Source organism: Mustela nigripes, chromosome 7, assembly GCF_022355385.1.
Source record: "Mustela nigripes isolate SB6536 chromosome 7, MUSNIG.SB6536, whole genome shotgun sequence".
Lineage (NCBI taxonomy): Eukaryota > Metazoa > Chordata > Mammalia > Carnivora > Mustelidae > Mustela > Mustela nigripes.
The window spans coordinates 53,186,771-53,211,087 of NC_081563.1; the positions used below are offsets into that span (position 1 = coordinate 53,186,771).

Sequence of the window (24,317 nt, forward strand, 5' to 3'; positions counted from 1 at the left end):
TAAAGATTTTATTTATTTATTTAACAGAGAGATCTCAAGTAGGCAGAGAGTCAGGCAGAGAGAGAAGGGGAAGCAGGCTCCCCACTGAGCAGAGAGCCCGATGCGGGGCTCAATCCCAGGACACCGAGATCATGACCCGAGCTGAAGGCATAGACTTAATCCACTGAGCCACCCAGGCGCCGCCCTAAAAACAAAATCTTTTTAAAAAAGTTTATTCATGCAGCACCTGGGTGGCTCAGTCGGTTAAGCATCGGCTGTCACTCAGGTCATGATCCAGGGTCCTAGGATCGCCTGCATCAGGCTTACTGCTCAGCAGGGAGTCTGCTTCTCCCTCTGCCACCCTGCCACACTTGTGCTCTCTCTCGCACACTCTCAGTCTCTCTTAAATAAATAAAGTCTTTTTAAAAATATTTTATTCTTGGGGCGCCTGGGTGGCTCAGTGGGTTAAAGCCTCTGCCTTCGGCTCAGGTCATGATCCCAGAGTCCTGGGATTGAGCCCCGAATCGGGCTCTCTGCTCGGCAGGGAGCCTGCTTCCTCCTCTTTCTCTCTGCCTGCCTCTCTGTCTACTTGTGATCTCTCTGTCAAATAAATAAATAAAATCTTTAGAAAAAAAAAAAAAAAACCTTTGTTTTGACAAATGTCTCATGGCTAGGTAAAATGTTAACATTTGGGAAAGCTGGGTGAGGATATACAGTAATGTCTATATGATATTTTATCTTTTCTATAAATCTAAAATTATCCCAAAATGAAAATATTTTTTTAAGATTTTATTTATTTATTTGGCAGTGAGAGAGAGAACACAAGTTGGGGAAGCAGGACAGGGAGAAGCAGGCTCCCCACTGAGCAGGGATCCTGATGTGGGACTGGATCCCAGGACCTTGGGATCATGACCTGAACTGATGGCAGATGCTTAACAACTGAGCCACCCAGGCACCCCAAAATGAAAAGTTTTTTTTTAAGAAATGTGCATTTGTAATTTTGAGAGATACTAACCAATTGCCCTCTACAAAAAATAATCACAAAAAGAAAAGAAAAAATAAGAGGAAGAAGTGGAATGCCTGTGATGATGCTAAAACCATAAGGCTTCACTATGACAATTGGCAAACCAGTTCCTCCCTTAATGAGCAAAGTTGTTTTTTTCTACTTTAATGGTATGTTGAGTAATCACCATCAATGAATTTTTACAATTTTGTTAAGCTCTTTCATATACTATGTATATCTTTCTTTTTTTTTTTTTTTAAGATTTTATTTATTTATTTTGATAGATGGGGGGAAAGAACACAAGTAGGAAGAGCAGCAGGCAGAGGGAGAGGCAGACTCCCCACCAAGCAGGGAGCCCGATGCGGAACTCAATCCCAGGACCCTAAGCCAAAGGCAGATGCTTAACAACTGAGCCACCCAGGCGCCCCCAAAGTAATTTTTGAAAATATTTTATTTAGGGGCACCTGGGTGGCTCAGTGGGTTAAAGTCTCTGCCTTCGGCTCAGGTCATGATCCCAGGGTCCTGGGATCCAGTCCCCGCATCGGGCTCTCTGCTCAGCGGGGAGCCTCCTTCCCTTCCTTTCTCTCTGCCTGCCTCTCTGCCTACTTGTGATCTCTGTCAAATAAATAAATAAAATCTTTAAAAAAATATTTTATTTATTTGAGAAAGAGAAAGTGGGGGGAGGGGGAGAGGGAGAAACAGACCTCCTGCTGAGCAGGGAGCCTGATGCAGGGCTTGATCCCAGGACCCTGGGATCATGACCTGAGTCGAAGGCAGACACTTAACTGACTGAGCCACGCAGGCACCCCTATATATATTTTTTCTATTTTGCAAATGAAAAACAACCTGAAGCTCAGAATATAAATTTGGTCACAGAAGTAATTGGTGATAAAGGGCAAACTAAATCTTTGATCTTTTGACTTTGGAACAACCTTCTCTTCTAAGAACCTGTGTGGCTGAATGAAAATAACTTCTAAAGAAGTTTATTGCCCTGGAAAGGAAATGCTGTGTAAAGAGGCCACTGTCTCTAGATCAGGAGAGTTTAATGGGTGATTTAGGCCCCCTGAGAAGACATCCAGCAATATCTGGAGACATTTTTATTTTTTTAATTTTTATTATATTTTTTAAAGATTTTATTTATTTATTTGACAGAGATCACAAGTAGGCAGAGAGGCAGGCAGAGAGAGAGGGGGAAGCAGGCTCCCTGCTGAGCAGAGAGCCCAATGTGGGACTAGATCCCAGGACCCTGAGATAATGACCGAGCTGAAGTCAGAGGCTTAACCCGCTGAGCCACCCAGGTGCCCCTGTACCTTAGAGCTTGTTAATGAACAAATACACAGTAGAACATGTGGAGGGAACATATATTTTTTTAAGACTTTATTTATTTATCTGACAGAGACACATCAAAAGAGGGAGCGCAAGCAGGGGGAGTGGGAGAGGGAGAAACAGGCTTCCCTCTGAGCAGGAAGTCCAACATGGGGCTCAACCCCAGGACGTGGGGACCATGACTCGACCTGAAGGCAGATGCCCAATGACTGAGCCACCTAGGTGCCCTTGGAGGGAAAATATTTTATCAACATCATCCTTTGGGGTCAGGGGGCCAGAGCAATACTAACAAGCCTATTTCAACATCACAAGCAGATTATTTTAAAAAATATATTGAACTTTGGGGAGCCTCGCTGGCTCAGTCTGTAGAACATGTGAGTACTTGATCTTGCTGTTGTGAGTTTGAGCCCCACATTAGGTGTAGAGATTACTTAAAAATAAATAACATCTTAAAAAAAAAAGTTGAACTTTTAGTTAATATATGTGCTGAATTGATGCCTATAAATTACTTTGAGATGATGGGACACCTGGGTGGCTTAGTTAATTGTCTGCCTTCCATTCAGCTCATGATCCCAGGTTCCTGGGATCAAATCCCACATTGGGCTCCCTGCTCCATGGGGAGCCTGCTTCTCCCTCTCCTTCTCCCCCTACTTGTATTCCCTCTCTTGCTGTGTCTCTATCAAATAAATACATAAATAAATCTTTTTTTTAAATTACTTTGAAATGCAATAAAATATATGAGGGATTGATGGGTACAGTAAAGAATAGATAGATATGTAATAAAGCAAGTACAGTAAAGTGTTAGTTATAGGGCGCCTGGGTGGCTCAGTGGGTTAAGCCGCTGCCTTCGGCTCGGGTCATGATCTCAGGGTCCTGGGATCGAGTCCCGCATCGGGCTCTCTGCTCAGCAGGGAGCCTGCTTCCCTCTCTCTCTCTGCCTGCCTCTCCATCTACTTGTGATTTCTCTCTGTCAAATAAATAAATAAAATCTTTAAAATAAATAAATAAAGTGTTAGTTATAGAATCTAATGGGTGGGAATGTAGAAGTTCACTATATAATTGTTTTTTAATATGTATGAAAATTTTCTTCTTTTTTTTTTTTAAGATTTTGTTTATTCATTTGAGAGAAAGAGCTCATGAGCAGAGGGAAGAGACAGAGGGAGAAGCAGACTCCCTGCTGAGCAGGGAGCCCAACTCGGGACTCGATACCAGGACCTTGGACATCATGACCTGAGCTGAAGGCAGATGCTTAACCATCTAAGCCACCCAGGTGCCCTGTGTGTGAAAATTTTCATAATATTGGAGCGGAAATCAAAGCAGAGATTCATACTCTTCTTAGCAGACACTGGAAACCACATTGCTGATTTTGCTGGGTGACCTCAGGCAAGTTACTTTTTTTATGTCAATTTTTTTAAAAAGATGTATTTATTTATTTTAGAAGAGAACATGAGCAGAGGGAGGGACAGATGGAGAGTGGGGGAGAGAATCTCAAGCCGACTCCCAGCTGAGCACGTAGCCCAACTTGGAGGTTGATCTCAGACCCTGAGATCATGACCTGAGCCGAAATCAAGAATCAAGAGTCAGACACTTAATCAACTGAGCTACCCACACACCTTCAAATTGTCTTTTAGCATTTTATTATTTATTTATTTATTTTTTAAGAGTATTCTTTATGCCCAGTGTGTGGCTCACACTCAGGATCTTCAGATCAAGAGTCACATGCTCGGGGCGCCTGGGTGGTTCAGTGGGTTAAGCCTCTGTCTTCGGCTCAGGTCATGATCTCAGGGTCCTGGGATCGAGCCCTGCATTGGGCTCTCTGCTCAGCGGGGAGCCTGCTTCCCCCTTCTCCCTGCCTGCTTCTCTGTGTACTTGTGATCTCTCTCTGTCAAATGAATAAATAAAATCTTTTTAAAAAGAAGAAGAAGAAAAAAAAAAAAAAAGACTCATGCTCTGCTGACTGAGCCAGGCAGGCAGCCCAGGATACTTAACTTTTTAAATTTTCATGTGAAACGTGGTCATTGTTTAGCTCAAATGAGATACTAGTATTGCAAGGTTCAAATGAAATAATGTGAAGGCACTTTGAAAAGCATAAAGCACTCCAAAATATAATGCATTGTCATTGGGAAGAATGAGTATTTGGCCGATTATATGTCATGGCCCTGGGTATTCTTGACAACTCCCCACATAATGACATTAGCACTCTTTGACCTGCTTTAAGTTGGAAGTACAGAACAACCATTTCCATAACAATTTCTGTCAAATAGTTTTCAAATACCTCCGGATGACCTAGATTCCTATTCTAAGAGGAGACACAGACTCTACCTTTATAACTTTAATATTTTTTTGTTGTTTTACTTCTAGATTGCCAAGATCTCCACTTAGGGCAGTGGGAATCTTCTTTGACTCTGGAACACTGGGCAGGAGCTTTACCATTGGCTGGCCAAGAAGGAGGAGGCAGAATGTCTGCATTGTTACACCATAGAGTTCAAACTTCAAAAGACTTTGGGTTAAACAGTATCATTTACTCTGCAAATGATTATGTCTTTCCCTGTCCTCTATGATCATCACAAACTAATGAAACACCTTTCAGGTCTTATGAATTCAGGTTACACTGTTTCCCAGATGCTCTGGCACCTGATTCAGGTAGGATTGGACTGGGTTTTGTGGGCAATGGTGGAAAGGAAAGAATTCATTTTTCCCAGTCTCCAGTTCTTGTTCAGATTAAACACTAGTGCAAATAAATAAATAAATAAATAAACATTAGTGCATGTGAAAACTCGGTTAACTAATCTAGGTTGTTGTGTAAAATCGTATTGAGGCTAGAGAAATGCTTTAGTTACTATATGAGGATTTTAAAAATGTATAATGCTGTGACAGGCAAGGGCAAGGGTTCCTTCACTTTTGTGTTTGTGTGTGTGTGTATGTGTGTGTGTTTAATTCTTTTCAGCGTAACAGTATTTCACTTTTGTTTGATGGCTTAAGCAAATGTTCTGTTGGAGGGTGTGATTTGGAAACAGTAGCTAGCCTGTTTACATTTTACTGTCTGTACTAATATTATAAATGATTTTAACTTCATGTATGTGTTGTATGAATGAATATCCATGCTGATGGGCTTATGCTTTTTCTAGGGCCTTTGAAAAATGGAACCCAACTCTCTGAGGACTAAAGTCCCAGCTTTCTTGTCTGATTTGGGGAAGGCCACATTGAGGGGAATCAGGAAGTGTCCCCGATGCGGCACATACAATGGAACCCGGGGACTGAGCTGCAAGAACAAGACATGTGGAACCATATTCCGCTATGGTGCACGGAAGCAGCCTAGTGTTGAAGCTGTCAAAATCATCACGGGCTCCGATCTGCAGGTTTACTCGGTGCGGCAAAGAGACCGGGGCCCTGATCACCGATGCTTTGTGGAGCTAGGCGTGTCAGAGACGACAATCCAGACTGTGGACGGGACAATCATCACTCAGCTGAGCTCGGGGCGCTGTTATGTCCCCTCGTGCCTGAAAGCTGCCACCCAGGGTGTGGTGGAAAATCAGTGCCAGCACATCAAGCTGGCAGTGAGCTGCCAGGCCGAGGCCACCCCTCTGACGCTGAAAAGCTCGGTCCTGAATGCAATGCAGGCCTCCCCAGAAACCAAGCAAACCATCTGGCAGCTGGCCACGGAACCCACGGGTCCCCTCGTACAGAGGATTACGAAAAACATTCTGGTGGTGAAGTGCAAGGCGAGCCAGAAGCACAGTTTAGGGTATTTGCATACCTCCTTTGTGCAGAAAATCAGTGCCAAAAGCTTGCCTGAGCGCCGTTTCTTCTGCTCCTGCCAGGCTCTGAAATCGCACAAGTCGAATGCCTCCAAGGAGGAGGTGGCCCAGAGATGTATTCACTTCTTTGCTTGCATCTGTGCCTTTGCCAGTGATGAGACATTGGCTCAGGAATTCTCAGACTTCCTGAATTTTGATTCTAGCGGTAGGTGTTGTGTTGACACGGTTACTCTGTTTTTCTAAAATGGCAATGAAAGAGTTCCACTGATGGCATTTGGAGATTGTCCTAGCAACCTTCAGAAGCAGTTGCTAGATAATTCAAATGAAAAACATTCCTTCTTTTAATCCCAGTCAGCACACTTGCATAAAGGTTGGTTGGTTGATTGGTTGGTTGATTGGTTGGTTGATTGGTTGGTTGGTTGATTGAAACTAATGATCAGGAGGCTTGGACATTTTCACTGAGAAAGTGAATCTAGCAAAAATTAGCTTATCTTTGTTTCACCTTTTTTTAAAAAAACTTTTTCATAGATGCCCTATGTTAATAAAAACAAAGAATAAACAAAACAAAAAAACTTTTAATTTGGGGTGCTTGCTTGTTATCTTTGAAGACAGGAAAAGCTATTACCTGCTAAAGATTGTACAGCAAGTCTTTTGTTGTAGTTTTTAACAGAGTTTATCTTGTAGATGCTTTTTATTTTCATTTCTTAATGATCAGTTGGCAGTAGCTCCCAACTTTTTAGTTTAATTTCTCTGTAAAGTCTTTTATTGTGTTAAGGGTCCATGAATAAAAACCCATGTCTTGGGGAGTTCTTTAAAGGAAATTATTTTAAAGTAGGCAATCACTCCATAATTTATTTTTATTTTTTTTATTATGTTCAGCTAGCCACCATAGAGTACATAATTAGTTTTTGATGGAGTGTTCAATGATTCATTAGCTAAGTATTCCATGTTATTTTTTTGAAATTAATTTTTCTGTAGGCAGGGCCCCATACTTACTCTTGGATGGTATTAGTAATTAAGAAATCTGTTGTATTTTAGGTCTTAAAGAGGTTATTGTGCCCCAGTTAGGTTGCCATTCAGAATCGACCGTAACAGCTTGTGAGCCTACTGCCTCCAAGCCAAAGAAGAGGAAGAAGGAGGAAGTCCCTGGTGAGAAGCCGTTTGGGTTGTTTGTTTGGTGGTGGTTTCTTCAGAGATGGTTTTGCTGTATTTTGTGTTTCATTGCATCTTAGCGAATATGGAAATAATGTTTGTTATGTTTTTTTCCCCCAAAAAAGTTTTATCGTCCATTGATGATTCTTTCTCAAGTGGAGCTAAGGGTTGGTTCTTTTGGCCAGGAATAAGATCCAGCCAGACTCTGCTTTTATTATTGTATATGTCTTTTAGCCCTTAGACATTTGGACTAGTTTTATACCTTAATCTGCCTTAGGACAGTATCGTGAAGTTTTTATCCATAGAGTGTGTTTAAAAATTTGTGACAATGGTTAATTATATTTTCCAAACTAATTTAAGAGTGTAGTTTCTTAGCTTCATTTTCAATATGCAGTACCATATATATATTTTTTCTTTTTTAATATAAGTGTACCAGTGTCAGTTAATGTAAGTGTACCAGTGTACCAGTTACTCAGATAAGTTCTAGTAAATAAGTATTAAAAGACCTAGATTCTAAACAAAAGAAAAATATTCCAGTCCAGTGGGTAGAAACATTTTTGTGGATAGAGTATTTTTAGAGGTGGTTCAAATGGTCATGCACAGGAGTTTTGGTGTCGGGATGGTAGAGAAAGATGGAGACACAAAGGGACATGGGCATTTCTGTTTTTAAGAATTCTGACAGCAGGGCGCCTGGGTGGCTCAGTGGGTTAAGCCACTGCCTTCGGCTCAGGTCATGATCTCAGGGTCCTGGGATTGAGTCCTGCTTCGGGCTCTCTGCTCAGCAGGGAGCCTGCTTCCCTCTCTCTCTCTCTGCCTGCCTCTCTGTCTACTTGTGATCTCTGTCTGTCAAATAAACAAATAAAATCTTTAAAAAAAAAAAAAGAATTCTGACAGCAATATAGAACAGAGATTGTTCTTAAATGTTTATTTATTAATCTTTCCCAAGAAAATCTGAAATTCAAAAAGGAAGTTCCTTTTTTTTTTTTTTTTTTTAAGATTTTATTTATCGGGGCGCCTGGGTGGCTCAGTGGGTTAAGCCTCTGCCTTCGGCTCAGGTCATGATCTCAGGGTCCTGGGATCGAGCCCCGCGTTTGGGCTCTCTGCTCAGCAGGGAGCCTGTTTCCCTTCCTTTCTTTCTCTGCCTGCCTCTCTGCCTACTTGTGATCTCTGTCTGTCAAATAAATAAATAAAATCTTAAAAAAAAAAAAAGATTTTATTTATCACTTGAGAGAGGGAGAGCGAGTGAGCATGAATGGTTGGGAGGGGCAGAGGGAGAGGGCGAAGCCGACTCTCCAATGAACAGGGAGCCCAACATTGGGCTGGATCCAGGACCCTGGGGTCATGACTTGAGCTGAAGGCAGAGGCTTTAACCCACTGAGCCACCCAGGTGCCTCGAAAAAGAAAGTTCTTATCCTTTTACTCAGTAGACCTGATTCTAAATAATTGTGGTTTTGTTTGTTTTCTTGTTTGTTTGTTTTTAAAGATTTTATTTCTTCGGGGCATCTGGGTGGCTCAGTGGGTTAATCCTCTGCCTTTGGCTCAGGTCATGATCTCAGGGTCCTGGGATCAAGCCCTGCATGGGGCTCTCCGCTCAGCAGGGAGCCTGTGGGTGGTTGAAGCCTCTGCCTTCGGCTCAGGTCATGGTCCCAGGGTCCTGGGATTGAGCCCTGCATCAGGCTCTCTGCTCAGCAGGGAGCCTGCTTCCTTTTCTCTCTCTGCCTGCCTCTCTGCCTACTTGTCTGTCAAATTATTGTCTGTCAAATAAATAAATAAAATCTTTTTTAAAACATTTTTTAAAAAAGATTTTATTTCTTCTCTGAAGCAAATAATATATGTTAATAAAATTTTTAAAATTCATCTTAAAATTTAAAAATAAGATTTTATTTCTTTATTTGTGAGAGAGAGAGTGTGCAAGCACAAGCAAGGGGAGAAGCAGGCAGAGGGAGAAGCAGGCTTCCCTCTGAGCAAGGAGCCTGATGCAGTTCCAGGACTCTGGGATCATGACTTGAGCTGAAGGCAGACTCCTAACCGACTGAACCACTCAGACACCCCAGCTGTGGGTTTTTTTTTTTTTAAGATTGTTTTATTTCATTTATTTTTAAAGATTTGATTTATTTACTTGAGAGAAACAGAGAGATGACAGAGGGAGAAGGAGACCCCCGCTGAGCAGGGAGCCTGATATGGGGCTTGATCCTAGGACTGCACGATCATGACCTGAGCTGAAGTCAGACACTCAACCGACTGAGCCACCCAGGCGCCCGTATTTATTTATTTTAGAGAGAAACAGAGATTGTGTGCATGTGTGTGAGGGCAGGGGGATTATAAATAATCTTTCATAAGAAAATAATCCTTGATATAGGAAAAACATTTTGTCCACAGATACTCATTTTATAGTTTACTGAAAAATTAGAAACAAGTAAGGGCCTACCACTAGGGATAGTTAAGTAAACCATGATAAAGCTACTTGATGGAATATCAGGCAGCCATTAAAAATTATTATAAAGAATTATAAAATTATTATAAAGGATTATTATAGGGGTGCCTGGGTAGCTCAGTTATTTGAGCATTTAGCTCTTGATTTTGGCTCAGGTGTTGATCTCAGGGCTCTGGAATTGAACCCTGGTCAGGCTTCACGTTCAGCTCAGAGTCTTCTGAAGAGTCTCTCTTCCTCTCCCTCTACCCCTCCCCTTGCTGGTGCATGCACACACACTCTCTCTCTCTCTCTAAAATAAATAATATATATATATATATATATATTTTTTTTTTTTAAAGAATAATAGGGGCACCTGGGTGGCTCAGTGGGTTAAGCCTCTGCCTTCAGCCCAGATCATGATCCCAGGGTCCTGGGATCGAGCCCTGCATCTCTCCTGCCTCTCTGCCTACTTCTGATCTCTCTCTCTGTGTCAAATAAATAAATAAAATTTTTTTAAAAATTAAAAATAAAAATAAATTAAAAAGAATTATAGAGAACTGTTTGGATAACTCAAGTAAAAAGCAATGCTCAGTTCAGTTTGAGTTTCACATAAACAATAAATAATTTTAGTACAAGTATGTCCCATGCTATATTTGAAATGTGCTTATATTAAAAAATAACTATTTGGGGGGGCGCCTGGGTGGCTCAGTGGGTTAAAGCCTCTGCCTTCGGCTCAGGTCATGGTCCCAAGGTCCTGAGATCGAGCCCTGTGTCCGGCTCTCTGCTCGGCGGGGAGCCTGCTTCCTCCTCTCTCTGACTGCCTCTCTGCCTACTTGTGATCTCTATCTATCAAATAAATAAATAAAATCTTTAAAAAGAAAAAAAAAGAACTATTTAAAATTCAGAATTTTCTTTTTTTTTTTTTGCTTAATTTGGCAGTCCTGGTACAATCATAGTTACTTAAAATCACAAAACCAGCAAAATTAACTATTCACACATATACACAGAGACAATAAATAGTTCACCAGAAAATTGATAGTGATTTTCTGAGAGGTGGGAGCAGTGGGTGAGTTTTTTTCTTCCTTTCACTTCTAGGTCCCCCACCCCCACCCCAATTTCCTGTAAAAAGCATATAAAACTTAAAATGTTATGTATAAAGTCTGATGCTAATTCTTTCTAGAAACTGAAGCTAACTTAGAAATGACCAAAGATTTTTTATGTTTTAGACTCTTGAGAAATTTATGTTGAATCCATTTCTATTCTGCAGACATGTTATCAAACACTGTAATGATTTGTGGTTTAGGGGCACAGATGAACAGTTCACTACTGCCTCAGGATGCAGTGAGCAGTCATCTAAGGAAAAGTGGCCTGAAAAAACCTGTGGTTGCTTCTTCATTAAAAAGGCAGGGTAAGTTTCCCTTCCCCAGGGTAGGCTAAAGGGGTGGAAATCATCCTAAAGAATCCCAAAGCCATATAATGGAAAGAAATGTTGCGAGTTATTCCCCAGAGAGTGCTGAGATAAACACGAGCTGACACTGAGGTTGAGGTCTGTTCTGTTCCACTGGTTTCTAGTCCTACTCAAAACCAAATCATGTCTTTTAAAGAACAAATACAACAGAAATTACTTTGGGTTTTGGTAGCGCACGTTCTATAGGATATTTTCTTTTTGTTGCTTGTTACCCACATGCAGTTGGTATGGAGCCTCAAGGTTGAAGAAGAAACGTATCTTATAATTATGCAGTGATATTTGTTGAGAAACACAAATACAGTCGGTTCTCCAAAGTTGTAAGTTTGGGGAACCTACTGGCTCATTTGGTAGAGCTGGAGACTCTTGATCTCCCAGTCATGAGTTTGAGCCCCACATTGGGGATAGAGATTACTTTAAAAAATAATTAATAAATAAAATAAAAATCAACATGTGTTTAAAAAAAAAATTAAGTTTGAAAACCTGCCTAAAATCAGTAGCGTGAGACAAAATGACTTAATTTGCACCTAATTTATATTTTTACTTTACTTTTTTTTTTTTTTAAAGATTTTATTTATTTATTTGACAGAGAGAGACACAGCAAGAGAGGGAACACAAGCATGGGAGTGGGAGAGGTAGAGGCAGACTTTCCACTGAGCAGGGAGCCCAGTATGCTTGATCCCAGGGCCCCAGGATCATGACCTGAGCCAAAGGCAGATGCTTAGCGACGGAGCCACCCAGGAACCCCATTATTTACTTTTCTCCTCCAAATAATTAACCTGTGCATTTGGAAATCAACATTTTCTTAACTCTCATATATTATGGCTGTGTGATTAAAAACCAGACATCATCCCTGCTCTCGTACTATGGTTTTGAAGACAAAACCAGTACATAAATAGCAAGTAATACAAGACTAAATCATAATTAACAAATTAATTAAGAACTTACACATTCCAGGAATAAATGTTTTTGGAAGGTCGGGGAGTATGATCAAAAATATCAGAGGGTGCCTGGGTGGCTCAGTGGGTTAAGCTGCTGCCTTCGGCTCAGGTCATGATCTCTAGGTCCTGGGATTGAGTCCCGCATTGGGTTCTCAGCACAGCAGGGAGCCTGCTTGCCTCTCTCTCTGCCTGCCTCTCTGTCTACTGTGATCTCTCTCTGTCAAAAAAATAAAATCTTTAAAAAATATATATATATCAGGTAGGAGGGATGCCTGGGTGGCTCAGTCGGTTAAGTGGCTGCCTTCAGCTCAGGTCGTGATCCCAGAGTCCTGGAATCAAGTTCCACATTGGGCTCCTTGCTCAATGGGGAGCCTGCTTCTCACTCTGCCTCTGCCTGCCACTCTGTCTCTGTCTCTCTGTCTCTCTGACAAATAAGTAAAATTAAAAAAAAAAAAAAAAAAAATCAGGGAGCAGCTGGGTGGCTCAGTAGGTTAAAGCCTCTGCCTTCGGCTCAGGTCACAATCCCAGGGTTCTGGGATCGAGCCCCAAATCGGGCTCTCCACTCAGTGGGGCGCCTGCTTCCTCCTCTCTCTCTCTTTCTCTGCCTGCCTCTCCCCATAATTGAGATTTCTATCACATAAATAAATAAAATTAAAAAAAAAATCAAGTTGGGGATGCCTGAGTGGCTAAGTCAGTTAAAAATCTTAAGGCCCTGGGATCATGCCCCAGTCAAGCTCCCTGATCATTGGTGAAGAGTCTTCTCCCTCTTCCTTACCACTTGTGCTCTCTCTCACTATCCCTGTCATTATTTATGTTTCCCTTTCTCAAATAAATAAATAAAATCTTAAAATATATATATGGCTTAAACTTAAAAAAATATATCAGGTAAACGATTTTTAAGATTTGGGGGCACCTGGGTGGCTCAGTGGGTTAAGCCTCTGCTTTTGGCTCAGGTCATGATCCCAGGGTCCTGGGATCAAGCCCCACATCAGGCTCTCTGCTCAGCAGGGAGTCTCCTTCCCCCCCCCCTCCGCCTGACTGTCTGTCTACTTGTGAGCTCTCTCTGTCAAATAAATAAAATCTTTAATTTAAAAAAAAAAAAGATTTTTAAGATTTTACTTATTCACTTAAGAGAGAGGGAGAGAGAGGCTCCTGGGTGGTGGTTCAGTGGGTTAAAGCCTCTGCCTTCGGCTCAGTCATGATCTCAGGGTCCTGGGATCGAGCCCTGCATCAGGCTCTTTGCTCAGCAGGGAGCCTGCTTCTCCGTCTGTCTCTCTGCCTGCCTCTCTGCCTACTTATGATCTGTCTCTGTCAAATAAATAAATAAAATCCTTAAAAAAGAGAGAGAGGGAGAGAGCATGAGCATGAGGAGGGGCAGAGAGAGAGCGGGACAAGCAGACTCCCCACTGAGTGGGGAGCCCAAAGCACAGCTCCATCCCAGGACCCTGAGACCATGATCTGAGCTGAAGTCAGATACTTAACCAAGTGAGACACCCAGGCACTTACAATTTTTTTTTTAATATTTTATTTATTTGACAGACAGAGATTACAAGTAGGCAGAGAGGCAGGCAGAGAGAGGAGGAAGCAGGCTCCCTGTTGAGCAGAGAGCCCAACGCGGGGCTCGATCCTAGGACCCTGGGAACATGACCTGAGCTGAAGGCAGAAGCTTTAACCCACTGAGCCACCCAGGTGCCCCAGCCAGTTACAAAAAATTTTTTTTTTCAGTTACAAAATTTTTAACAAAATTTCTTCACTTCTTTGGTGCAGAGAAAAAATAAAAAAGAATAAAATAGCTTTTCATCCAAATTCTCACTATATACATTTACCTAATGAGAATTAATTTCAAATGAATAGTAGTTATGGCATCATTATCTCCTGATTTATAGGTCTCGAAAGCAAGCCATTATACAAGGTCATTCTTCCAATTTGCGTTGACTTTTTCTTTCAAAGATTTTATTTTGTTTTTGAAAGATTTTATTTTATTTATTTATTTTTAAAGATTTACATATTTAAGAGAGAGAGAGAGCAGAGAGGAGGGGGAGAGGCAGAGTCTCAAGCAGACTCCGTGCAGAGTGCGGAACCCAAGGTGGGGCTTGATATCATGACCCTGAGATCAGAACCTGAGCCAAAACCAAGAGCCAAAAGTGACTGCACCAAGCAGGCACCCCTCAGAGATTTTTTTTTTCCTAAAGATTTTATTTATTTATTTGAAAGAGAGAATGAGAGAGAAAGAGAGCATGAGTGAGGAGATGTCAGAGGGAGAAGCAGACTCCCTGCTGAACAGGGAGCCCAGTGCAGGACTTGATTCTGAGACTCTAGGAGCATGACCTCAGCCAAACGCAACTGCTTAACCAACTGAGCCACCCAGACGCCCCAAAGATTTTATTTTTAAATAATCCCTATACTCAACATGGGACTTGAATTCACAACCCTGAGATCAAGAGTTACATGCTCTACCAACTGAGTCACCCAAGCACTCCTTCGATTTGCTGTTTAACTGTGAAAGGAAGGCTACAAATTGACTATGGTTAATAACCTTAAACCTATTAGTATTTCTACAGCTTTTCATTTCTATTTTTCTAGAAGGATTCTTTAAAAAGAAAAAAAATCCTGGAATCTTAAAAAAATAAAAGTTACTGAAAAGTGTTTTTATCTGTTTTCCTAGCTTGTGGTCAGCTGTTAGATGAGGCACAAGTGACCTTATCCTTCCAAGACTGGCTGGCCAGTGTCACGGAACGCATCCATCAAACCATGCACTATCAGTTTGATGGTAAGTCTGGTCACCTAACTTGGCTGTTGCTGAAAGGAGGAGAAATTAAACTACTTGTGTTGTAGTTCTAGTCTGTTTTTTTTTTTTTAATTAAGTTTTAATTTTAGTTCTAGTATAGTTAGCGTACAGTGTTTAATTAGTTTCAGGTGTAGCAAACAGTGATTCAGGGATTCCATACCTCACCCAGTGCTCACCCCAAGTACACTTCTTCTAGCCCCACCCTCTACTTCCCCCACCCCCAACTCACCTCCCCTCTGTAACCATCTGTTCTCAATAGTTAGAGACTCGTTTTTGGTTTGTTTCTTCTTTTTTTCCTTTGCTCATTTGTTTTGTCTTTTAATTCCACATATGAGTAAAGTCATATGGTATTTGCCTTCTCTGACTTATTTTGCTTATCATTATACTCTCTGGCTCTATCCATGTCATGGCAAATGATAGTTCTATCCTGTTTTTGTTTTTGTTTTTTAAGATTTATTTATTTAATTTAGTAAGAGAGTGAGGGAGAGAGATGTGGGGGGGGGCAAGGGAGAAGGAGAGAGTCTTAAGCAGACGCTGTGCTGTTCATGGAGCCCGACAAGGGGCCCAGTCTCAGGACCCTGAGATCATTACCTGAGCCCAGATCATGAGTTGGAGGCTCAACTGACTGAGCCACCCAGACACCCCTAAGAGCCACTCTTAAGTTATATCTAGGCAGGCAGTGGTTCTGGATGTTTCCCCTCTGTTGTGGCTAACCTCTTGGGCAATTTTTTGTTTTTTGCTTTTCGTTTTTATAGATTTACCTATTTATTGTAGCGGGGAAGGTGTGGAGGGGCAGAAGGCAGACATCTTGCCAAGCGTGGAGCCTGATGTGGGGCTCAATCCCATGACCCCAAGATCATGACCTGAGCCAAAACCAATAACCAGACACCCAACTGACTGAGCCACACAGTGCCTGGTCTTTTGTTGTTGTTGTTGTTGTTGTTTTGTTTTTTTTTTTTAAAGATTTTATTTATTTTATTTGACAGACAGAGATCACAAGTAGGCAGAGAGGCAGGCAGAGAGAGAGAGAGAGAGGAGGAAGCAGGCTCCCTGCTGAGCAGAGAGCCCGATGCGGGACTCGATCCCAGGACCCTGAGATCATGACCTGAGCCGAAGGCAGCGGCTTAACCCACTGAGCCACCCAGGCGCCCCTGTTGTTGTTTTTTAAGTAGGCTCTATAGCCAATGTGGAACTTGAACTCATGACCCAGAGATCAGGAATTACATGCTCTACCCTCTGAGCCAGCCAGACTCCCCCACTCTTGGACAATTCTTAAGGAAAAGTCTGAACTCTCTGACCCCTTCCCTCAATACTCTTTCTGCCGACTTTTTGTTGATCCTTGTATCTTACAAGTTCAAGAGGTTTGTTAGGTATTTTCAAACAATTTGCCCGCTTTGGGATCACATTCAGAGAAAAAAGCCAATGCTTATTGGATAAACAGTGTCCTGATTCTGGGGTCTGTGGCATTCATGGCCCAGACCATGTGGTGAGAGAGCTTGCAGTTACTTTGCTCAGACATGAATGGAACAAGCAAATGTCTAGGGACGGCGAGCAGGATTGAATCAAGTTTACCTTCTCAGTCCAGCCCCATTGTTCTCATCTCATGTCATGTACTCAATAAAGGGAAAAGTCTGGGTTGTGGTGGTGTTTACGAAACGGGATTTGAAAAGTTATGTTTGGTGGATGCCAGGGGTCTGCTGTATTTGTACAGCAAGGGATCAAGAGTAGGGTTGGCGACAGTGCTTGACTCATAAAAGTCATTCAGAGCCTTCTTTTGCCTCTGCATAGAGCCGCCTCCATGGCAGTTTTCCTTATTACGACCACCCAGTTCCATTTCTTGCTCTTCTCCCTACACGTCCTAAAGCCCACTGAGTTTCTCCACCTGAGTTTCTTCTTATTTGCTCTAGGCAAACCAGAGCCACTGGTGTTCCACATTCCGCAGTCCTTTTTCGATGCCCTGCAACAAAGAATATCTATAGGAAGTGCGAAGAAACGGCTTCCCAACTCCACCACAGGTATGGGATTTTTTTCCTCAACAAGAGCAGTAGATATTTTGACCTTTAAGAATTATGTTTAGAAAAAACGTGTGGAATTTTCAGGATTAGGACTTTGAGTCACATGCTCAGAACGTGAAAGCTTAGCCAGTCAGCTCTTAGAATAATGATCACCCTCCGGGCGCCTGGGTGGCTCAATGGGTTAAGCCTTTGCCTTTGGCTCCAGTCATGATCCCAGGGTCCTGGGATCAAGCCCCACATCGGGCTCTCTGCTCAGCAGGGAGCCTGCTTCCTCCTCTCCCTCCCTGCCTGCCTGCCTCTCTGCCTGCTTGTGATCTCTGTCAAATAAATAAATAAAATATTAAAAAAAAAAAAAAAAGGAATTAAGGGGGAGAAAAAGAGGAGGAAAGGATGGCTCCGTGGTAAAGAGCCCAAGAGTAACTACAGCTAGAAATCAATGCTGTTTCTTTAGTTAGTAGTTATTTGATGATCTGATAGGGACTGTTTGGGGTTTAATTCTATCTTTGAATAGTTCAAGCTGTGAATCACTGTTTAGGGCCATAAAAATTTTGTCTTCACAGCTTATCTACCTGAGGCAGTGTTGATTCTTTCACGTTAAACTTCAGGCCTCCTACTACATTAATTTTAACCCATCCCTTCACTATTTTTGCAGGCCCTTTGGTAAAATCTCTTATAATCCTGCAGGCAAGGCAATAGGTTGGCAACCACATTAACTAGTTTAAACTCCATATAATCCTTTTAAGAACTATAATTTGACCTCTGATATATCTAAAGTTACAAGAGATTTTAAGAGGCATCTTACAATGTAGTCCAGTGTATGTGGCTATAGCAAACAAAGAAGTAAGTTTCAAAGGTAGCCAAAATAAATAGTATCTCAAAGAAATATCAGAGACTTTATTCAGCAGAAATCTCTTATCATTCATTATCACATTTTGCCAAACCTATTATAGATTTGCCTCTAGAATTTCCTTTTCAAAGTGCTGAGATTCTATAAGGAGAGGATAACACTGCACTGAACTTTCTAGAAACTGGATAACAAATACAATGAAAGAGAATGTTATTTTTTGGTAATCTAATCTTGTTCCCTTTTTACATTGAAGCTTTTGTTCGGAAAGATGCCTTGCCACTGGGAACCTTTTCCAAGTATACCTGGCATATCACTAATATCCTGCAAGTTAAACAAATCTTAGATACCCCAGAGGTAAGAGGGTATTTCTACAATTGTAGGGGGCAAAGAGGGGAAGAGAGAGAAGCAAGTGCAAGAAGTATATCTGCACTAATTCCTTGAGTTATAGACACCAGAGAGAATTCTTTTTTCTCATACTAAGAGATTATTCAGAAATATTCATGGCTGTACGGTGCTGACTATGATTTTAATGGGTATTTCCTATAGCTTGGAAAAATATATTTAGTTGGAATATTCTTTTTCTTTGTCTTTGGGATCAGAAAACAGATTATTTTTCTTGTGAATTAAATAACGAACCCCTACTAGCTATGGTGAGCCCTCGTTTAACTGGCAGGAAGCTAGAAAGTATGTAAATAATTTGATACGATACAGCATTTGTAAAGTCAGTGAACTCAGCACAATTAAATGCTTCTCTGCAAACTGCAATTTAGTCCTCATTAGAGAAATGACCCTTAATTAGTTTCTGTTCTTTTTTTTTCTAAGGGAAATATTACATATTTTTATCCATTTTCTTTTTCAAGCAGATCCTGAAAATTTGAGGTTTTTCCCTTCCTCCTGTAATGGAATGTTGTAGAAAATTCAGCATAGTGTGATTTGATACATTAAGATTAGTTTAATTGTAAGGCATTGTTACATTCAGAAAAAGAATAAGTTGTTGGGAAGCTATAGAACTTACTTTTGAACCCTAGAAAATGCCTGTGTTAGCACTAAAAACACTTGAGAAACTTATGTAAATGTTGGATGTTACAGAGATGGATTCTGGCCTGGGGCAGGGGTTCAGCAAGGTTCTATCAGGCGAGGGAAGAGAGCTGAGAATCCTGGAGTGTCGATCTGCTGGCCATTACTTACCTGCATCACCTCATTCAAACTCTCAACTGTGCATTGGTATTAACTGTATTTTGCAGATAAGAAACAGGCTGTGAGACATTCACCCTGCTGTTTAGTGGCAAAGACCAGTTCAGGTTCTGTCTGGCTCAGTCCCAGGGATGGTGTAGAGCATACGTGGTGTGAGGTCAGCTGTAGACAGTCAGTGGAGCAGTTAGGAGAAGAATGATGCTAGCAGAGCAGCAGGGGAAGGAATAAAATGGATTTGAGAGCAAGTCCTTGCTAGTAGCCATTGAATAGCCATGAAGATGTTAGGGGTTCAATTCATATACACTTTGGCTGTGGTGCAACTTAAAGTTACAGAAGAAAAATGATGTAAAGGAGAAAAGGCAGATTTTTTTGACAGCATTCACTTGAAAATACAAGAGGAAGTTGTAATTAACTGGAGTATACTTAACAAAAAAAGAGTAAGTGAAAGATCTGCCATCATTCAACTGTTTGTCTACTTTGAGTTTTTCCTTTCTCACATTTCTTGGTATTGTCCCCATGTCCAGATGCCCTTGGAAATCACTCGGAGTTTTATACAGAACCGGGATGGGACTTACGAGCTGTTTAAATGCCCTAAAGTGGAAGTAGAGAGCATAGCAGAAACCTATGGTCGTATAGAAAAGCAACCCGTGCTGCGACCCTTGGAACTAAAAACTTTTCTCAAAGTTGGTAAGTGAAATTGTTTTCTTTCTTTTATTTATTTTTTTTTAAGATTTTATTTATTTGACACAGAGAGAGAGATCACAAGTAGGCAGAGAGGCAGGCAGAGAGAGAGAGGGAGAAGCAGGCTCCCTGCTGAGCAGAAAGCCCGAAGCAGGCCTCGATTCCAGGACCCTGAGATCATGACCTGAGCTGAAGGCAGAGGCTTAACCCACTGAGGCACCCAAGCACCCGAAATTGTGTTTTCAATAGCGCATCATCCTTGGAGGGTCAGCTGTGTGCCTTGTACTGTCCTAGACTTTGGATCTTGACCTTAACAAAGAAGACACTTTAATTCATTTTGTAAAGGCCGTCATGGAATAAAATGTTTTGTGTCTTTGGAAACAGTGCTTTTAAAATTACAGGAGCTCGGTTGGTTAAGCGTTTGACTCTTGTTTTCGGCTCTGGTCATGATCTCAGCGTCGTGAGATGGGGCCCAGTGTCGGGCTCTGTGCTAGGTGTGGAACCTGCTTGGGATTCTCTCTCTCTCTCCCCCTTTGCCCCTCCCTACCCCCTGCTTGCACACAGGCTCTCTTTTTCCAAAAAATTAATTAATTTAATTTAATTTAATGACAAGAAACATCTAACTGGCTCAGTCATTGGAGCACATGACTTGATCTCGGGGTTGTAAGTTTGAGCCCCATGTTGGATATAGAGATTACTTAAAAATAAAGTCTTTAAAAATAAATTGAATAGAGTAGAATAAAAGTGGGATGCCTGGGCGACTGAGTGGATTAAGTGTCTGCCTTCAATTCAGGTTGTGATCCCAGGGTCCTGGAATCGAGGCCCACATCCGGCTCCTTGCTCAGTGGAGAGCCTGTTTTCCCTCTGCCTGCTGCTCCACCTGTGCTCTCTCTCTCTCTGACAAATGAATAAATAAAACCTTAAAAAATAAAAGAATAGAATGAAAGTGACACATGTTCATTATAGAGAAATCATAGATTTCATTATAAAGCATCAAAGAGAAAAATAAACCACCTATAATCCCATGCACCACAGAATACATCACCATTAGATTTGGTCTGTACCCTTTCAGACTCTCTTCTGTGCGTGAAAAGAATTTGTAAAACATGGCATCGTACCTCAGCTGCTTTTTTAACATAAAAATATATCATGAATAGCTTTCCATGTCTATCTTCAACATTATTTTTTATCTTTTACTGTTATAAAACATATATAATATACAATTTTTTAAAGTGGTATAAGGCTCTCAGGCATTAAGTCCATTGGCATTGTACAACTGTCACCACCATCCATCTCCAGAACTTTTTTGTTGTCTTCCACTGAAATTGTGCCTATTAAGCAGTAACCCCCTCGTCCCTGGCAACCATTCTACTTCCTATTGACTAATTTGACTACTTTTAGGTACCTCATCTAAGTAGAATCATACGGTATTTGTCTTTTCTCTGACAGGCTTATTTCACTCAGTGCAATGTCCTTAAGATTCATCCATATTGGAGCGTGTGTCAGATTTCTTTCCTTTTTTTTTTTTTTTTTTTTAAAGTAAGCACTATGCCCAACATGGGGCTAGAACTCACAACCTCAAGATCAAGATTGCACACGCTCCTGACTGAGCCAGGCGGGTACCCCATAGTTTTGCAAGCTACACAGTAGTAGTGTATTTTTTTTAAGATTTTATTTATTTATTTGACAGACAGAGATCACGAGTAGGCAGAGAGGCAGGCAGAGAGAGAGGGGAAGCAGGCTCCCCGCTTAGCAGAGAACCTGATGCGGGACTCGATCCCAGGACCCTGGGATCATGACCCGAGCTGAAGGCAGAGGCTTAAGCCACAGAGCCACCCAGGCGCCCCAGTAGTGTATTTTTTTAATTTAGTTTTTATTTTGAAAATATTTTATTTATTTACTTAGAGAGAGAAAGCACAAGCAGGGGGAGTGGCAGGCAGAGGGAGAAGTAGGCTCCCCACCTGAGCAGGGAGCCAGACTCAGGACCTGATCCCAGGACCCCAGGATCATGACCTGAACCAAAGGCAGATGCCCAACTGACTGAGCCACCCAGGCATCCCTATACTGTATTATTATTTTTAAGATTTTATTTATTTGGGCGCCTGGGTGGCTCAGTGGGTTAAGCCGCTGCCTTCGGCTCAGGTCATGATCTCAGGGTCCTGGGATCAAGTCCCACATTGGGCTCTCTGCTCAGCAGGGGGCCTGCTTCCCTTCCTCTCTCTCTGTGATCTCTTCCCTTCCTTTCTCCTACTGTGATCTCTGTCAAATAAATAAATAAAATCTTTAAAAGAAAAAAAAAAAAAAGATTTTATTTATTTATTTGACAGACAGAGATCACAAGCAGGCAGAGAGGCAGGCAGAGAGAGAGAGAGGGAAGCAGGCTCCCTTCTCAGCAGAGAGCCTGACGTAGGGCTCGATTCCAGGACCCTGGGATCATGACCTGAGCTGAAGGAAGAGGCTTAACCCGCTGAGCAACCCAGGTGCCCCTCCCTATACTGGATTTTTAATTCTGCTAGCGTTTTTTTTTTTTTTTTTTTTTTTTTTTATTTATTTAATGTTCTTTAACCTGAGTTTTTCTTCCCCCCACTAAAGATTTTATTTATTTATTTATGTATTTATTTGAGAGAGAAGGAACAGGAGAGAGAAGCAGAGGGAGAAGCAGGCTTCCCACTGAGCAGGGAGACCAATATAGGGCTCAATTGCAGAACCCTGGGATCATGACCTGACCCAAAGGCAGACACTTAACCAAGGAAGCCACGCAGGCAGCCTCCCTGAAACCTTTTTTTTTTTTAAGATTTTATTTATTTATTTGACAGAGAGAGAGATAGAGCAAGATAGGGAACACAAGCAGGGAGAGTGGGAGAGGGAGAAGCAGGCTCTGCACAGGGAACCTAATGCAGGGCTCAATCCCGGAACCCCAGGATTATGACCTGAGGTGGAGGCAGACATACAACAACTGAGTCACCCAGATGTCCCCCCCTTTTTTTTCACCCTAAAACTTTCTTTAGGATAGATATACCAGTAATCACTTTTCTCTTCCCTTGATTCTTCTTGTTTTTCCCCTTGTTTCTCTCCTAGGGTTTGTTTGCGGTTTTTTCTTTTTTTTCTTCTTTTTTTATTCCGAACAGCATAACATCTGGCCAGCCTCAAATTTTGGAATGACACTAATCAGTGTTTCTTTCTTTCTTTTCCTTTCCTTTCCTTTCCCTTCGTTTCCGTTTTCCTTTCCCTTTCTCTTTCTCTTTCCCTTTCCGTTTCCCTTTCTTGTCTTGTCTTGTCTTGTCTTCAGGCAACACTTCCCCAGATCAAAAGGAGCCAACACCTTTCATCATTGAGTGGATCCCAGATATCCTTCCCCAATCCAAGATTGGTGAGCTGCGCATCAAATTTGAGTATGGCCACCACCGAAATGGGCATGTTGCAGAGTACCAAGACCAGCGGCCACCACTGGACCAGCCCTTGGAACTGGCCCCTCTAACCACCATCACTTTCCCTTGAGGCAAAACAAAACAGTCTTTTGCTGCTAAATTTGCACATCCCCAACCCTTGACAATTTTAAGTACTAGTTAGGCATTTAGATGGCCCTGTTCCTTAGTGAACTCCTCTTAGCTAAGATGCAATTTCTCAGCGCATTCGAGTGGATTCTATTGCAGAAAAACTCTTCTTGTAAATGGCCTTTTTGGTGCTGCTATGTATAGTCTTCTTTATAAATTGGGTGATATTTCTGGCTCGAATTTTTAAAGGAACAAAAAGGAAACCAACTCACTTTCCTTCTTAACAACTCCCATTTAGAGTTTGTTTCATCCTTTTTCTAATTCTCTAAGAAGTTAGCAGCACTCTGCCTTACACCAGCAGTGCTGGAGAGTTAACAACACCCTGGTTAGGGCAGAATGTTATGGACCATCCTGACAGAGTTCCAGTCATGTCCTTTTATCCTGTTCTCGAATAAAGCACAGTGTCACTAGTTTTTCCAAAGTATTTCTCATGTTGGCCTGATTATAAAATTACAAACCTTTGGGGAGATTTAAGTAATAGTGAAATAGGAAAAAGAGGTCCATATGTCAAGGCAATATCAACATTTCAAACTAATGCTTCTAATTGCTTATTTCATTGATATTTATTTCCTTCTTTATTCTCGAAAAAGTTTAATAGCCAGTTAAGACTGAATTCCTGTTGCTGAGTTCATTGATCACAGAATGGAGATATTGAAAGACACAGAGGTGGAAGCCTATCTTCAGGGAGAAAAGAAAGGAATGAACATTTCGTATAGCCTACTATGTATCAGGCACTCTCATTTACATTCCCAGTTTTCTCATTTAGTCCTCATTATTCTTTGAATTTAGTCATTACCCTTCTTTTAAGTTAAAGAGACAGCCTCTCTGAGGTTATCTTGCTGGAAACAGCATTAAAAATATAATGTTTCATTTTACTGCAAAGGACATGTTCTTTCTACCTTATCATGTTACTTTGATATAAATTCCTTGTAATTCATTGTCCTTGGGAACACAAGAAAAATCCATATAAAGGAGGCTCCTCATTTTCTTCTGACTATAGGTAACAAAAACCCAATTCTAACCAGCTCAGGCAAAAATGGGAATGAATGATTGGTTCGTGGACTCTAAAATAGGGCTGAACAGCTGTCATGGGGTGGCACTGGGGTTTTGAATAGGCCTGCAGAACTCTGGAGCCCTCGTCCATGTGACCCATCACTGTCTCTCGTGGGGTTTCACTCACTGTCAGCAGAGACAGCTCCCT

The 24,317-nt window shown here is 41.6% G+C and overlaps 1 protein-coding gene across 3 annotated transcripts; it reads left to right on the forward strand.

Annotated features, from left to right (window-relative positions):
• The first annotated feature begins 4,673 nt into the window (after positions 1-4,673).
• Positions 4,674-23,991, forward strand: C7H2orf42 (chromosome 7 C2orf42 homolog). 3 transcript variants are annotated; one of them, XM_059405917.1, is made up of 9 exons: positions 4,674-4,951; positions 5,437-6,271; positions 7,105-7,215; positions 10,899-11,039; positions 14,703-14,807; positions 16,733-16,840; positions 17,941-18,041; positions 19,406-19,568; positions 22,852-23,991. In XM_059405917.1, the coding sequence occupies exons 2-9, from the start codon at positions 5,449-5,451 to the stop codon at positions 23,058-23,060; spliced, it is 1,761 nt and encodes a 586-aa protein (XP_059261900.1). In that variant the 5' UTR covers positions 4,674-4,951; positions 5,437-5,448; the 3' UTR covers positions 23,061-23,991. The 3 variants fall into 3 exon arrangements, with proteins under 3 accessions (XP_059261900.1, XP_059261901.1, XP_059261902.1); XM_059405918.1 differs by having other exon boundaries at positions 10,935-11,039; XM_059405919.1 differs by lacking the exon at positions 10,899-11,039.
• Positions 23,992-24,317: the final 326 nt, after the last annotated feature.

Coding starts and splice junctions, on each gene's coding strand:
- C7H2orf42 (XM_059405917.1), top strand. CDS start 5,449: ATGGAACCCAACTCTCTGAGGACTAAAGTCCCAGCTTTCTTGTCTGAT. Junction 7,216..10,898: donor GAAGAAGGAGGAAGTCCCTG/GTGAGAAGCCGT, acceptor TCTATTCTGCAG/ACATGTTATCAAACACTGTA. Junction 18,042..19,405: donor AAATCTTAGATACCCCAGAG/GTAAGAGGGTAT, acceptor CCCCATGTCCAG/ATGCCCTTGGAAATCACTCG.